At 44.0% G+C, this 16,972-nt stretch overlaps 1 protein-coding gene across 2 annotated transcripts in view; it reads left to right on the plus strand.

Moving 5' to 3' along the window:
• The first annotated feature begins 809 nt into the window (after nucleotides 1–809).
• marchf5 (membrane-associated ring finger (C3HC4) 5) overlaps nucleotides 810–16,972 on the plus strand; it is a 32,595-nt gene continuing 16,432 nt past the window's right edge. For both annotated transcript variants that reach the window (XM_080781589.1, XM_080781590.1), the window contains exons 1-2: nucleotides 810–1,209; nucleotides 13,515–13,717. In XM_080781589.1, coding sequence (XP_080637715.1) covers nucleotides 1,166–1,209; nucleotides 13,515–13,717 — 247 coding nt within the window. In that variant the 5' untranslated portion in view covers nucleotides 810–1,165. The remainder of the gene's footprint in view (nucleotides 1,210–13,514; nucleotides 13,718–16,972) is intronic.

A 16,972-nucleotide genomic window follows, 5' to 3' on the forward strand; every position in this document is an offset into this window, starting at 1 on the left:
GTCCGGGGACCACCAGTGGTCCTTGAGGGGGTTCCAGGTGGTCCCCATGCAGCTAAATGATTGAGAGTTGGTATAACCTGCAGATCTAGACCCTTATAGATCTGTAACTCTTGAGAGCGTAACATGAAACCAAATGGACCCGTTAAAATTAAGACAAAGAATAATTGTTATTTTGATCAACGTTTTCCTGCATGTTTAATATCTCTCCTAATGGTACCAACATCAATACAGCATGGAATTGTGGACACAATCGTATCCAACGATAACAAAATATTATTCAGTTTTGGGTCTAGGCTAAATCTCATCAAATGGTGGTGTGTGGCTCAAATGCTGAATAAATAATGGTGCTTGATGTGAAGGGTTGAAAAGCACTGCATGGTGTAATATAGGCCTACAGTTGCATTATTGAACTAACCCACAAACACAAGATATTACAGTAATAGTACAACATAAACATTAAATAGACTTTAGTTGTTACTGTACAATATACTTTGTATACTCACACATGTTGAAAACAATGTTTCCAATTCCAGCTTGTCTCAGTTCAGGCTGCACGTCCCCTCTATATCGTAAATCTTCTATTAGATGGCTCTGAGTGTGTAACTATAACTACAATATTTCCCATGTTATGTTATTTTACGGTATGATGACTCTGAGCCGGTACCTTTATAGTCTATGGCCAGTACATAACGGTCAGTGTAACTAACTACATCTCCCATCATGCCATGTTGCGATGGGACGAACCGCGTGGCCCTTCTGTTTTGATCACGTCAGCACGTACTACTCTCTGCGCGTTACGTCATCCGTCATGGAGTCAAGTGAAGCGGTCAAAGCGAAAGCGATGCTATGATGTGTTCATGACAGTGCTAAGTGACGTAAACGAGCTCGTTCTTCTTGAAATAATACACACCAGTTGCTCTTTTACCATATTATTATCTTATCTTACATTATAGATGTCGTTACGTGGCTGCTAGCTTGCAGCTGTACGCTCGGTGTCAACAACACAAAGGCCTCGGTTAGCAGCACCTCTGCTAACTGCCAAGTTGAGAGCAATCTCAGCCTTCAGCTAACGGGCGTGACAACACCACGTTTTATTTGTTCGAACCTTTATAGTCACAATTCAAATTGCTCCTTTCAAGTGGTGACTGCGTTTTTTTCTACGGCGATGGCGGAAGAGGATGCAGTGGCCATGCAGCAGAATTTGGACAGGTGAGTTGAAGTAACTTTAATGAACTGGCTAACGCTAGCTAACTAGCCACATAGAGGTTGCTATGCTAACGTACACTGTGTGATGTTTGGCATTTGGACAAAACACACCTGTGTTGACACTGACAGCTACGTGGCCCTGGGGGACAATAACGCAATAGTGGTCAAAACAAGCGACATCTTAATGTAAATGCAACAAAACGTGTGCTTTTTAACTTTTCATTTTAAGAGGGATTTGATGCTTGGAATTCTGTTATTTGTTATTGAATTGAATGCAATCAAATATGTATCAAAATCCAAAACAACATAATTTAGGATTGATTGAACATTTTATTAACGGATTGCAGAAAAGAATGGGTATAGTCCAAGGAAGGTCAATCCAAAAACTGTAGAGCATAAAAACAGAAAAAGCACTGCTACTTAGTAGTTTATATCAGGGTCCTCCATTTTCAATTCATCAAGACATTTAAAGACATACATGTAAAACACAATTTTGGATCAGTTCAGTAGTATCGCCTAACGTTACTGTTCATCCTGTTGATGTTCATAATCATAATCATGTAACTTCTGTTCTGTCTATACTAGAATAACTGGTTTAAAGAAAGGGTACACTGGCCTCTGTTGCATGCACAAAATGTATTCAGAATGAATGAATTCATTCCGAACAGAGATTCATACCATAATTCATATTAACTGAGTCCCACTCCCTGCAACCACACGCAACCTCCACCCAAAACAACCCAGAACTAAAATACACATCATGAAGCGCATCTAGAGTAGAGAAGTGGTGTTTGTGAATGTTTTTCCCAAAAGTCCGTCGAATTGAAGCCCATTTGAAAGAAAACATAAAGCTAAAAGCGCAACACGTGTGGCTCTTACGACCTACTCTGAGCACTCGTCAGTCACCACAGAGAGCTATTTGATAATTAGGCTATGTGCCACTATATTGACAAGGAGTGCACGTTAATTCATCCGTCAGTCAGCCGTCACACATAATTTGCCCGACAGACACAGACAGCACATACAACCTGGTAGGTAACTCAACGATGCACACTTCCCCAGTAAGTCCCCAAGCCTCCAGGCTTACTGGGGAAGTGTGCATGTGTTCACAACAACTCACGCCAATTCCCCCGCCCGGGTGGACTGGGACACCGATGGCTCCATGTTTCACCCATATACTGCAATTGGCAATCACAGATGGCTTTGTAAATAGCGCATTTTATTATGGGGGGAATATATTGGAATATGGAATATTCTATTCCAATTGAGGTGTTTACATGAGCATTTTTATTCTGATGACTGGAATTAATCCATTCAGAGAGAGAAGCAGGATGAGGCTGGCAGGACACTGCGTCAGGCACTTGAACTTGAGGCAAGTGAATTGACCCTATGGGAGCCAACCCACGGCAAAGCCAGGAGGGGAAAGAAGCGTACCACCTAACCTATATAGACGTGCTGCGGTGCAACAGCTTGGCTGACAACACTGCAGAGCTCAAGAACCTGATGTTGAATAGGAAATTGTGGAGGGCAGCGATCCAGGAATTCCAAGTTGGTGTTGGCTAGACCTCACTCTCGTAGCAACTAACTAACTAATCCATTCATTCATTCCGAATGAATGAATGGATTGCATGTAAATGGGGCCAATGTGTATGAGTGGACTTTAAACAGATCTTGCATAACGCGTATGGTACGATCATAGAGCAGACCCTACATTTTGACGGGTAAGCAAACAGCTGAGGTTTGTGCCTGGTTGTGTTTTATTTAGGAGTTACTGTTATTTCACAGCAGCATTCTCAACTTTCTCCACAGCTGTACAGTTAACTAACTTCATCCAGGCACCATAAACGCCTAAAAATGAAACACCCACCACAGTATCCCTGTCAATCAAATGATGATTCTGAGACCCGGGCCTTGTGGGAAGTGTTTTGCCTATGAGCTCTATTACAGATTTGTATCAAGGTAGATAGGTTTATATGGTTTCACCGATAACCGGGACAGTGCATAGGCACATGACAAATGGTGCATTTTATATAGCGCCTTTTTAACCAAGGCGCTTTACATGGATTTCATTCGCACACGCATTCATACACCGATGGTGGAGGAAACCATGCAAGGCACAAATCTGCTCATCTGCAACTATGCCTGAGCCACTGCCGCCTGATATTTCTGGCCATCTTCTTTTCTTTCTTTGAACACTGGTCACCTCTTGGCCAAGTAATCCGAAACACTGGCACCTTTTGGTGAGAACAGTGGGCACCGGAGGGGCCGAATAATCCAGAACACTGGGCATCTGAGGTGGCTGGACATTTATTTGAGGAGAACTGGACACTACAAGATGTTGTTACTATAATCGACAAGATTATTTTCCTATCCTTGAAGTAGTGTACATTTCAGATGTGTTTGTGTTGATGTTTTGAGTAATAATAATGTTACAAATTACAATTTCTCCAAGTAATTTTCACGTGCCTTAGTGGAATTGGAATGGGATGCACACGCAGATCCGACACACCAAAGGTCCGACATGCGGAAATCATGCGTCGCTCCCGGCAATGTGTTGGTCCGACATGCGTTGCGCTGTGCTTGCCGTTAGGGTTAGGTTAGGGTTTGGACTTTTGGTAGGGTGTCGGTCTAATGCCAGTCAGACCAATAGTATGTTGGAACTAAAGCCTGTGCCCAGTGGAATTGCAGGTTCGAGACCTAGTGCATGTAGTGTGATTTCATGATTTGCCTGTTATGGTGATTTTGTTTTTGTCTGGAGTTATGCTGCGATGCAGTGATGGCCTACATTTACAACTACAAGGCACAAGCCTTAAGGCAACAGCGAGTGAATTGTTGGACTCGTCTATCTCTCCCCTCCCCAAGGAATTAGGAGTTACAATGTCCTCCCTCCTCTTGTTTTTAACAAGAGGAGCTGACCTGGCTATGGTCATCATTGCATTTGTTTTCTTCTTGTTCCGCCAAATATTGCAGTTCTAGTTTAACCGTGCAGTTGTTTTTTTGCGAAACTTGGCAATATGATAGCCACGCAAAGCCCACAAGCATTGGCCAAAGGGTGGCGCTAAAGCACTCAATTGAAAAGGCAAACTTTGAACAGGCATACTATAGCTCATGAACCATTTGACCGTCGGCAATAAAACTTCGATACAATTCTCATGCCGAACAACTTCCATGTTCTGACTTTTGAATTTTGAATTTTGAATTATGAATAATGTGTGTGTGTGTGTGTGTGTGTGTGTGTATGCATCGCCTTCCCTGATTGGCTAACTTTAACCTGGCTCGTCGGCTTCATAGATTGGTGAAGCTTCGGGTAAGGTATGTGCAACTTAGCCAGTCTAAGTGTTAATAAGCATCTTGGCCGATTAAATTGCGCCCCTGGGATGGCGTGTTTTTAGGCGAGCGTTCTGGTATTCAATGTTCATTGGTGGTCTAGAAACAAGTCCTGACCTGGACACACACACACACACACACACACACACACACACACACACACACACACACACACACACAGACACAGACACACACACACACACACACACACACACACAACTGCACACAAGTGTGCTATTTCCCCCCCCAAAATAGATTTTGGCATTTGATAATGTATGCTAAGCAAACAGAAATAGGGCCTACCCATAGCACTTGACTCTGTGCTTTCTGTCAATATCGAACTTTGGACTTTGAGTGGATTTCTCAACACAGTGGCAGAGAGTACCAACCAAGAAAGAAGGGGTGTGCATGCATGGCTGCATGCTTTATATGGAACGTGCCCTAGCTGTGCACCAGACAGTGTCATGTGGCAGGTCTCAGAGCAGTGGCAATAACCCTGGCAGTGTGTTTGAAGAGCAGATAGCAGCGAGCAAGATGTGTGTCATGTTCCCCCGGTTCTAGAGGGCTGCATAACCAGACTATCAATGACAAACATAAGGCTCCACACAAGCTCTCTTATCTGGGCCTGCCATGAGCCAGCTAGCTATAGCTATCTCCCCCCCTGCAATGCAGTGTTTAAGACATGGAGGCGGAGGGAGACACCTTTTAATCCAGACAGACTATTTCATTGGCTCCTTGGTTTTACTCTCCTACCGTCTGTGTTTTGATTGCCAGATTATCTTTGACCTAGGATATATTTATAGACGCAGATGGATATATCCATGATGGAGATATTACCGATGCTAAAATGGTTTGTTGCCTAATTCAAAACGAGGCTCGTCTCAAAGTGACTTGTTGATAATTATATGACCACCATAAGTACATTCTTAGCTGGATTTTTCCAATATGGATAAAATAAATCTGAAATGTAATTTAATTATGAAAGCATACATAACCTAGGACAGGTACATGCATTAATTTGTCCCCATTTTTGTGTGTGTGAGATGAAAATCACACCGTGTGAAGTTCAAGTGAGGATGGCTCTTATCATACAGCATCTCATTCTGGCCAATCACAATTTGCGTCCTCACTTCTGCCCTCACTTTTAGCTTCAATATGTACTTTGCTCAGCCAATCAAATCATCGCTATGGGGTGATCAGTCAATCACAAGCCAATGTTTGTGTTCACACAAACCCGGAAAGCTGGGCATAGCAGGGTCTGGCGCTCCTCAATAATTTCAGACAACTCCTGTGACTTGTGACATTGGAAATGGAAGGGGTGTTTTGAATGAATGGGATCTGACCCACCACCTGCCAAACAGTCAAATATAGCCTACACTGTGGGAGACAGCCGCCACTATAAGCCTGGTCAATCAGAGAGTCCCTGCCTGCTTTTCACTTTTTCCATACAGGTGTTAATAATACTCAAGGGCTACAGAGCCTAAAATGTTGTCGAAGTACACACGTTTTTGGAAGAAACTTCAGTAATATGTACATAAGAATTGACTTAGTTTTGTTAATAAATCTTCTGTGCATGCGGGCGGCAGTGGCTCAGGGGTAGTTCGATCCCGGGCTCCCCCCGAGTTAGTGTCGAAGTGTCCTTGAGCAAGATGCTGAACTCCTAATTGCAGATGTGCAGTTTGGTGCCTTGCATGGTTTCATCTGCCATCGCTGTATGAATATGTGTGTGAATGGGTGAATGTAATGCACATATCTATGTAAAGCGCTTTGGATAAAAAGCGCTATATAAATGCACCATTTACCTGCAAATGTTTTGTTTAGGTTTGTTGTCATGAAGTTAAAAATGGTGCATTTATATATAGCGTCTTTATCCAAGGTGCTTTACATAGATTCTGCATTACATTCACGCATTCACACACACATTCATACACCGATGGTGGCGGAAACCATGCAAGGCACCAACCAGCACATCGGGTGCAATTAGGGGTTTTAACTGGCAACCTTACCGTAATCCGGCCACTACCCCTGAGCCACCACCACAGTTTAGGTTGATGATGATACCACCGGCAGTGGGCGTGGAGACCGCTGGGTCTGCATGGTTCCTTCTTACTAGTGAACTGAGTCGGGCTGGGCCAGGCCGGGGTTGAGAAGCGTGAGCCAGACATGGAGAACCTTCCTTTATGACAGGGGCCAGGATGCGGCACTTGTGCTTTTGTGCTTACTAGGAACCCCCAGTTTTCCCACAGTCACGTGAGCGCTGCTGACTGAGTGAAAGGAGCCTTTGTGGAGTGGCTTCAGGCCCTTCTTACAGAACGGGAGCCTGACTTGTTGTGAGACGATTAGCAAGTAGCTATGCTGCTGTCGCACTCATTTTTTATACACAAGTTCAACGTCAAACACACACACACACACACACACACACACTCACACACACACACACACACACACACACACACACACACACACACACACAGTTGCTGGCCATTCTGTTTGAGTTAGTGGTTATGTGTCTTGCTCAGGGACACTTTGACACACAGGCCGAGGCGGGGAGGCGAACCGGTGACCTTCTCATTACCAGTAGGCCTCTCTACACCCTAAGCTACGGCTTCCCCAAATAATATATGTGGGCCTCTTGTGATTGATTGCATGGATACTCTTGTTTCCTCACTGCTTTGGTGCAGGGCTTGGGGTGACCCAAGAACTACATGGTTGGTTGGCACATACCACATAATGCCGGAAAGCCAGTCTCCAGTTCGGTTCCCACTTCCCGGGAAGACGGACCACACACTGTACACATCTATCTATAACTGCACCATGTGTACGTCTGTACTCCACGTAACTCGAAAACCATTCGCCCAACCAACTTCAAATTCGACACACGTGTTCCACACACCGCTCACAGTGCCCGCTGGTGTCGAGTCATTGTCACAGAGTTTTTTAATGATTTTACAAAAAGTTTTTTAATGATTTTACAATAAAGCATACAAAATTCACATGACTTGCACAAAAAAAAAAAAAAAACAAAAAAAAACTCCCCTCCACATTCTGTTTTTGACACTAGTGATTATGTCATCTGTAATGTATAATACAAATTGTTACTGCAACCATCCTTTAATATATAAATAAAAGTAGTCTCATATTTCATGGAACTTTCCTTTGACATTGTTCCTCCTGGCAATTGAGTATTCAAAGGATGCAGTTTCAGTCATACATTGGGTCCAGTCTGTGATTCTGTGAATCTTGGACACCGTTTCTTTTGTAGCACGATGCGGCTCCGGCCTTATCAGTTTGAGTGTGTTCTGTTTACCATGGCCACGGCCATCGTGTTAGAGTTTGGAGGATACGCATACGGTTTCGTGTTGAGTGATATCGTTTCGATGTCGTCGTATTGGGGCCCTGTCGAGCAGCAGGGCTGGGTTACTGCAACAGGAGCCAGTCGGATGTACCGGAGGCCGGGAGCACCCCTTGTGTTTTTGTTCTCTCCGCTGTCGTGCTCCCGCTGAGACTCTGTCCACTCCTTCCAATCAGCACCTCGTGCTTCCATGTCACTCCTCGGCTGTCTGTCACCTCTTGTGTCAGACTGTACCATCAGCCACTCCGACAGTTAGTCCTGTCAAGGTTCAAGGTTTCTTTATCGCATTCTGGGCGCAAACCCCTTTTGGTGTTTTAAGCATTATGTTATGCTTTAGCTGTTGAAAAATAGCAGATCTACAAGCTCATAGTGCGGCACAGAGTGCCGTGCTATGAACTTGTAGGTCCCTGGAACTGCATATTTTCAGATGGGGGTCGGCGGCCAATTACATATAATTTTAGGGGTCCTTGACATGAAATAGTTTGAGAACCACTGACATAGAAAGATAGGTTTTTCAGAAAACTGTCAGGATTTAGAAGGCATTTGTAGAATCGTCCTCAAGTCTAAATGGGTTATTTCAAGTCCTGATTACATATTTATTGTTGACGATTAATTTTCACAAGTGTTTTGTGCATTGAACATTGGAATGTTACAATTTGTATTCACCTTTTAGGCTTCGTAATCACAAATTTCACATGGCAGATTTATGTCTTTCCAAATAAATTACAAAGTAAATACAATTTCAAAAATTACATTTTAGATCAGCTAATTTTCAACATGGAAACGATTGACTATTTATGCAAAAATATTTGCGATTATCTCAAATAATTGTGATTATTATGTAATCATTGTGACAGGCCCATCGACAGTCGACAAGACTGTGTATATCACAGACTTGCTTGGTATTAGATGTGCTCTAGTACAGTAACTATAATAAATAGAATGGTCCAGACTCCCCACCCTTTTCTTTGGGGTGTTTTTTGTCACATTATATGTGTATATAATATATATGCATTGCACATAGGTCAAATTCTATCATAACTAGGACCAGTAAGCAGCCATTCCAACGCTCGGGGGAACGATTTGAAGAGTCTTGCTCAGGGACACCATAGAGTATTAAAAGGATAGAGACTATTCATTTCAGTGGAAGTTGCTCAGTGGTGTTTTGAAGAACCGCATTTTTCCGATTTGGACATCAAAATTTGGAACGTAAGACGAGAGGTTGTTCAACCTAACCCCATAGTACCTGATGTAGCCCAACCATAATCTGTAGTAACGGAAGTACCTTGTGCCAAGCATCATCATCAACGCAAACAGCAGGGTTCGCAAAGATAAGATAAGGAGAGAAGAGGGAAAAACGGCGCAGGGTAGTAGCGAGAGGTTGAGAGTGAGACAAGGGCAGTAGATGGGAGAAAAGGTGGTGGGGTTAAGTTTCCATCTAGAGACTCGAGTTCACCACGTAGGTCTAACCCTGAGGCCCTGCACTGGCCGCGTGTCACCTGAGCACTTTAACCCCGAGGCTCCTCTCCTTCATCGTCATGTTTTATTCAGTGCCAGAGGAGGAGTATTGGAAAATCAGCCACAGTACTGCACTACTGCAGGCCTGCCCCAACCTGAGCAAAACAATCCAAGCCAAATGTCTGCGCCCCTTCCTGGAGGGTCCTGTCATGTCGTTGTCCCCCCCCCCCCCCGCAGCAGTGCCAGTGATGGAGCACACCTAGGGCTGTAGACAACTTGACACAGAAGGCCAGAGATTTGACATTCATTATTTAAGATGCGGAAGCGACGCGTGGAGGATAAATTATGCATGTTATATTATGAGGGACTGGCTTGTGCCTTGTCTTGCTCTTCTCAATCCTGCTCACATGCTGCTCTGGTTGACGATAGTAGGACCAGGAAAATGAGTGAAAGTTGATGTGGCTTAGTATAAACCAATGTAAACTAGAATAGGAACAAGGCCTGCAGGGTCCCTCCATTCAAAGCATAGCTATTGTCGTTTGTTTAAAAAGGCAGGAAATTGAACAGTCGGTTGTGGATAAGCTTCTTTTTTTTTTTTTTGTACAAACACATTCCAAAACATTTCTCATTCTTAGAGTACAGCTCTATTGTTGATACACCAGAGCCTTGAGTGGGCCGAGTCTTAAAAGTGGCATGCGCCTGGAGTCTGGACCACTAGGCCAGCGGGCGCATGCCACTGTAGGACTCAGTGACACAAGGTTAAATGTGGGTTAATGTCCTCACAAAAGCTGTGGCGGAAGCGACCTTTCTTAACGAGGCACACCGGTACTAAAGTGAGCTCACTCTGTGTGTCTGTGATTGTGTCGTGTGTACAGCACACGCGCCGTTGAGACGATAATTGTTTCAGGTTTATTTATTAACATTAACATCAATTTGTAACCTATATCCCAAACGCACATAATTGCAGCGTGGGAGAACCCCCCCCCCCCCAAACCTCTGCCACTATATTGCCTGGCTTTTATTGAATTTATGCCAATGGGTTTATGGGAGGTGTGTGTGTAGATTAATCATTGCTTCATTCAGCTGTTGAAATGCCAAATGTTCAAGGTTCAGTATAATTATGGAAATTAGAATGTAAATGTCACACGTGGATAGCCATGCTCAAAGTGCCTTTGAAAGCAGTCGTCCCTGACCCAACAGATCTCCTAGCAACAGGCCAGTGCAGTGGTATAAGGCAAATTTTGAATGAGAATGGAGCTTAAAGCGGGATAGCTTGACATTTTTACCAAACATTGCTGATCTACAAGCTCACAAGGTGTTGCGTCACGACGTGTAGATCTGAGTAGTACACTACAAATAAAGTGTTGGGTCTAAATTAAACCAAATTAAACCAATAGGGCACAGCTAGCTACAATCTTGGAAGCAAAATGAAAATAACCTACTGAAATGTCAAGGTGCTCCTTTAAGCAACGAAAGTCCCAAGACATTGAGCGAGAGCATCATTATGGCCCCTCAGCCTCTTTCTTATATCTATTATTCAGGACTTAACCTATGAGTATATTTCTTTAGTTATCGGCACGTAGCAGCTTTCATTAGAAATATTGCTGCTTCCAGATTCTTGAGCTCCGCCGCGTACCAGTGAGACATGGGTGGTGAACTATCCAGCCAATCCCGCGCTGGCTATTAATTATGGAGCAGCAATATAATGTCACAGTGGGAGACATTCTGCAGATAGGTCAGCGTGCTAAGGATATCTAATTTCCTCCCCGAGATGTTGGGATAGGATGGACACGGAGGAATTGGTTCTAACCTATTAAGACCTGAGGACCAGATTCTACAAATGTCTTCCAAGTTTTCTGAAAACTTTCTATATCAGTGGTGCTCAAACCTTTTCATGACGAGGACACCCAGAAATATATGTATTTGGCCGCTGACCCGCATCTCCAAATATGTTGTTCAGGGACCATTAAAAGAATGGTTTAAGTGGTTACAAGCTAGGGAGGGGGTAGAGTTGTTCTGATACCACCCTCAAGTACTCTTAATCGGTACTCTGAACCGGCCCCGATACTCTGACCCGAGTACCAAAACATCCAATTGACACTAAGCTGAACGAATGCAACGGCAGTAATCCTGCCCCAACAGCAACACTGCAGCAAATCGCCAAAAACAGCCGATCTACAAGCATAAATAACAACTCTGACAAGTATAGGCATGACAATGAAATTAAATTGGAGAAAAAGGGGGTAAAATAAGTGGTTACTCAACGAAAATGGACAAGGTTCTTAGACATTCTTTGCTTGCTGTCCAGATGGCCACTGGCCTGTTTGTTTGAGCTCGTCTGTTTGTGTCCAGCAGTCCTGTGGCGATCCCTGATGTGCTCGACAAAGCATTCAGCATTCACCGCTCGTTTGCCTATAAAGTTGTCATATTGATCTAGAGCGATTTCTTTCATTATTTTCATGCAGACTCATTGGCCTACAGTTCTGCTGCTGCATGTGTTTCATCCAGGCCATTCAGATTACAATTATTCAAAAGACCTATAATGATGACCACTGCTATCATCCTCATTCCATCAAGGACTGCGAATTGTCCTCTCAATGCTTTCCTTTAAGAATGCACTCTCCTACACCTAAGTCAGGTCTGAGCCTAGACCTCTGACTGGTGTTTTTGAAGAGCTTTGTTTTGATGACCGCCTGCTGTTTACCCCTAGGGGGACAAGTAAGATTACGTCTTGTCTCTTCTCTTCTCCTCTCCCCCAATTGCTTTAGACGATAGTAATACAGTTACAGATGTTTTATCTTCTTTAAGATTTGAGGGAGATTTAAGTATCATGTAACCTTCATTTCCTCCTAACCCCTATTTGAAACACAAACTATGGTCATTTTGTGAAGGAGGAAGCCTGTGTTTTTGGTTAAACCCCTACTAGTCTGTCTGTCGCCCTCATCTCTGGTCCAAAGAAAGGCTTTCTCTCCTGTCTGTCAAAGGCTTTCTGTCCTGTCTGATTTTTAGAAGGGCATTTTGTAGAATCTGGTATCCGGGTCTCAATGCGTTAACTCTTATTGTATCCATCCATCAGACAACTCTTCACAAATGCACTTGTACACTCTTTCAGCAGATGAGCGGTGACTTTTTGAGCGGTGGCTCCGTTCCAGTCCGGAGCTGTACCTATGTCCCTATGTATGTGTATGTGTCCCCGTACGCATCCCAGCATGGAAAGCTGCAACACGACATGTGCGGTACAAAGGCACAAATTAAATCCAAAATGTCGATGGCATAAAATCCACCAAGGACAGCAATTCTGGAGTCGGACTTATGGAGATTTGAAAATCCTCCTTTCAACTGGTTTGCACTGTGAATATATTTGCAATCCCATAGTTGGAACGGTGGGGCGTTGCTATAGGAACCAGACAAATGTTAAAAGCGTCCGTAGGACCCAACCATTATATAAGTATACTTGTATAATAAGTATACTTATATATACATGTACGGACCTGGGATATGACGTCACCTAGCGTCGACGTCCGTATATGTACCGGTATACAGACTTGGGGAAAAAAAGAGTTAATGGTATAAAATCTGTCTAAAATCTATTTTTTGACATGGCCGTTGCTAGGCAACGCCTTGTGCAGCGCTCTGACATGTTTCATGGTTTTGATCGGAATGCTGATGTTATTCTGTCCTCATTTCTGACTTAACCAAGCATCTCGTTTGGAATATTAACGCTTCTGAAGAGAGGTAGCGTGAAGTAGTAAATAGCAGAGATTAAAATAGGGTGCATTTATGCATCCCAAAACGCAGTTTATAGTTAAGGGACACAAACAACGACCTCTGCATCCACAGGATGCACTACTGTACTGTTTTTTTATTCTAGTTTATTTTGCTAGCTTTAGTTATAATAATAATTTCCTTTTCTGTTTTCAACATGAATATAACCACATTATAAGTATAACCATATCAAATTAAATGGGAGTTAAATGCTGCAATTTGTAAAAATTCAGAGTAAAATCTGCCTCATCTGCTGGGCACTCAAACACCTTTATTCTGAAAGATTCCTGGGCCAAAATAAGTATTAACAGTGAGAATGTGTGTGTGTGTGTGTGTGTGTGTGTGTGTGTGTGTGTGTGTGTGTGTGTGTGTGTGTGTGTGTGTGTGTGTGTTTTGTCGCGTTCAGGAGCTGCTGGGTATGCTTTGCCACGGACGAGGACGACCGTACGGCGGAGTGGGTGCGTCCGTGTCGCTGCCGCGGCTCCACCAAGTGGGTCCACCAGACGTGCCTCCAGCGCTGGGTGGACGAGAAGCAGCGCGGCAACAGCACGGCGCGCGTGGCCTGCCCCCAGTGCAACGCCGAGTACCTCATCGTCTTCCCCAAACTGGGTAGGTGTTTACGTCAGTGCTTCTCAAACCTTGATGTGGGTTCCCTCCTCATCAGTGCCCATACCCGAGGCGGCGGTTGGTGAAAGGGCCTTTCTGTGTGGAGTTTACATGTTCTCCCCGTGTCCCCTAGGGTAGGTAGGTACCCTCACAAAAACATGCAGTATTCCTGGTCTCTAAAACTACCTCACCCTGGCCAGCCAGGGCGCCTGATGGAGGGGAAAGGAACTGGTCGGAATAACGTGTTCCTCCCACACGCTACCTCCGGCCGGGGAAACTCTCCCCTGCCAGGTGATTAAAAGCAGCTTGGACTCCTCATGCATAGAAGGAAGCATGAGGTCTGCTGCCTCCCTCAAGTACCCCTAGGGGTCCCCACTTTGAGAAGCAATGGGTTACATCTCACAACCTGGTACCTAAAAGTCCAGTCTTAGTCAAATTGAGTAAAGAAGACGGATTTGCTCCCAAATGAGCACAAGAACTCTGTCTATTCAGGACGGAAATAAAAGATGAGACCAAGCAAGGCACATTTGTACAAAAGAGATTTCTACTCTGGCCAAACGGATGCGCTCCTTCCTCTTTTATACTGGAAATCGGAGGAACTGCATGGTGGACGGCCCGGTCTAAGACGGCCCTTTTTCAAAATGTCATTGACAGCCCTCAATTCTCCCATCTGTTGCTGTCACAGTAGCAGCATTATGAAGCCATTTTCCCTGTTCAAAAGTGGGAGTCCGGAGGCAGTCCGTCGAGGGCACTGTCAATAGGCACTCCCTGTAACTGTACCGCAAGCTCCAAGAAGATCCGTTCAGTTTGTTTTGCCTTGAGTGCATGTTTATTTATTTCCAGACAGTCGGCATATAGGGCTCTGTGGTGATCTGGGTAAATACTCCCTTTCAGCCTGACACAGAGAGAAAAGGCCCCCTCCCCTGCTTATTATTCCGCCGCCGAGCTTCGAGGCTGATTGACAAAACAGCAGTTTAGAGAAGTTCCTGCTCTCGTTATCCTGGCGACACGTCATTGGGACTCGAGGCTCACAATTGTTCCCATGCAGGCAGGCAGTGGCAGCGCTGAGTCATCCGGTAAACACAACATCCGCATCAACGTTACACACGTATTGGCAAAGGACACCGTTTCACACCGCGTCACATTCCTCCTCTCCCTCCCTAACGATGCTGTTACTTATTTGTTGTGGGGGTGGATAATATGTATTTTAATATTATATTTTAATTACTGCTTGTTGTACCATTAAAATGTGTGATGTCACACCTTGTTGGTCATTGGTTGAAACGGGTAGCCATCCCATACTTACTAATCGATTTAATATTTTTGCAATCAATTGCACAGTTTCCCCCCTACTGTATTTTGGCGGGTCTTGATGGCATCATAATGGTTGTTTATTTTAGACATTGTTGCATGCTGTAGCCTGTAAATAGCCTGTTAATAGCAGTCGCAAGCTTGTAGATTGGCTATTTTCAGCATGCAGCAAAGCATACAATGACTTGTCAATGAGTGTATTGATGCCTGCCAACCAGCGCTGTTCAGGTAAACAAAATGACACCTTTAAAGTGACGGTACTCATACCATGTTAAGTTGTTAACCAGTTTCTTTAATACTATTGCCTTCCGTCTGTCAGACAAGTTCTGTAGCCTATTCGAAGACCCTAGTAAAATATACTGGTTCTGTTCAGAATTGATTGTCTCCTGTCTTTCAACAAAATAATAGAAAATGCTCGATAAGAACCCGGCTCAATAAGCCTGATCGATCAGGTGCTCGTTATCAATAAACATGTACGAGCTCCGTCCCTACTGGTGAGATGTGCACTTTTTTTTTTTTAAATGTCTCTGACATAAAAAACACAATTTCTGCTCCGTCCCAATCCACTACGCCAGAGAGGGAGAGAGAGGAGGAGAATGTGCAATTTGAGAGTAGGAGCTGGCTCTTTGACAATGTATGGGCTGGTTCGCAGGAGTTCTGGCTTGGCAAGTAAACAGGTTGGCGTGTATTTATAGTGACCCGGGCACTCGGGCAGCGCTGTCAGTCACCTCTCCCTTGCTATAAGCAGCAGGTTCAGTTATTCATTGAAGGTGCACACGGACACACGGACGGACGGACAGGGTGCAAAACATACTCTCTCCCCATGCATTCGGCCTGGTGGAGATAAGTATATGGTATGGCGTCACAAGCAATCCAGATCATGGATGACCTTCTCCACTCAGCTCAACAACTTTTTCAGCATATCCTCTCTGACAGAGAGAAGGTACAGGTCTCTAGGAGGCTTAAGCAGAGCTTCTTCCACAAAGCCATGCACAGTGGAATCCTTGGTGTTTAACTCTGAGCCGCGTGTACAAATGGATCCATTTGGTTCCCAGTGGAAAATGGCTATATGGCCATTTTCCGCTATGGCCTTTTTTTGTTTACAGTTGATAAATACACAAGTGTACATTATGTGTCATTGTGTACTGTATGTTTTTCCCCCCTAAGGTCCTCTATGTTTTCACTGGTTCTGTGTATTGTTAACGGCCTTTCTGGCTGAACAGATTCATATAGTAATATAAGAAACCATTAATCTTCTGAACAACATATATTTCATTTAATTGGGTTAACTTACATAAATCCTTGTTTGCTGAATTTACAACTTTCCTAAGATTAATTTTGGGAATGTCATATTGTTACCCATTATGCACAAGGTGGGCAGTTTGTCTTCAGTGCAGTAAGCTTAGCTAGCATGGCTTCTGCATGGGGCTCCACTCCTTACTTGGTGTGTGTGTGTGTGTGTGTGTGTGTGTGTGTGTGTGTGTGTGTGTGTGTGTGTGTGTGTGTGTGTGTGTGTGTGTGTGTGTGTGTGTGTGTGTGTGTGTGTGTGTGTGTGTGTGTGTGTGTGTGTGTGTGTGTGTGTGTGTGTGTGTGTGTGTGTGTGTGTGTGTGTGTGTGTGTGTGTGTGTGTGTGTGTGTGTGTGTGTGTGTGTGTGTGTGTGTTCGTTCTCTGGAGACTTTGTTTTGCTCTTGGCTGAGTTGTTGTTGGTTATTTTTAGGATGACCTGTCTGTGAAGCACTATACCTCCTTGATTACTTAGAGCCAAATGTGAACTTGTGAAGTAATTGTGCAAGTTTATCCAGGTATTCCTGTTTCATTATTTTAGCCTGAGGCAATACAAATTTAAAGGAAAATCAAGTAGTATTGCTTAAAACGATGTTTACTTATGGACATATTATGCACTAAAAACTCCATAATGATCCATAATCGATTGCTTTCCAGTATGC

This window comes from Protomyctophum bolini (genome assembly GCF_963924005.1).
Source record: "Protomyctophum bolini genome assembly, chromosome: 14".
In the NCBI taxonomy this organism is placed as follows: Eukaryota; Metazoa; Chordata; class Actinopteri; order Myctophiformes; family Myctophidae; genus Protomyctophum; species Protomyctophum bolini.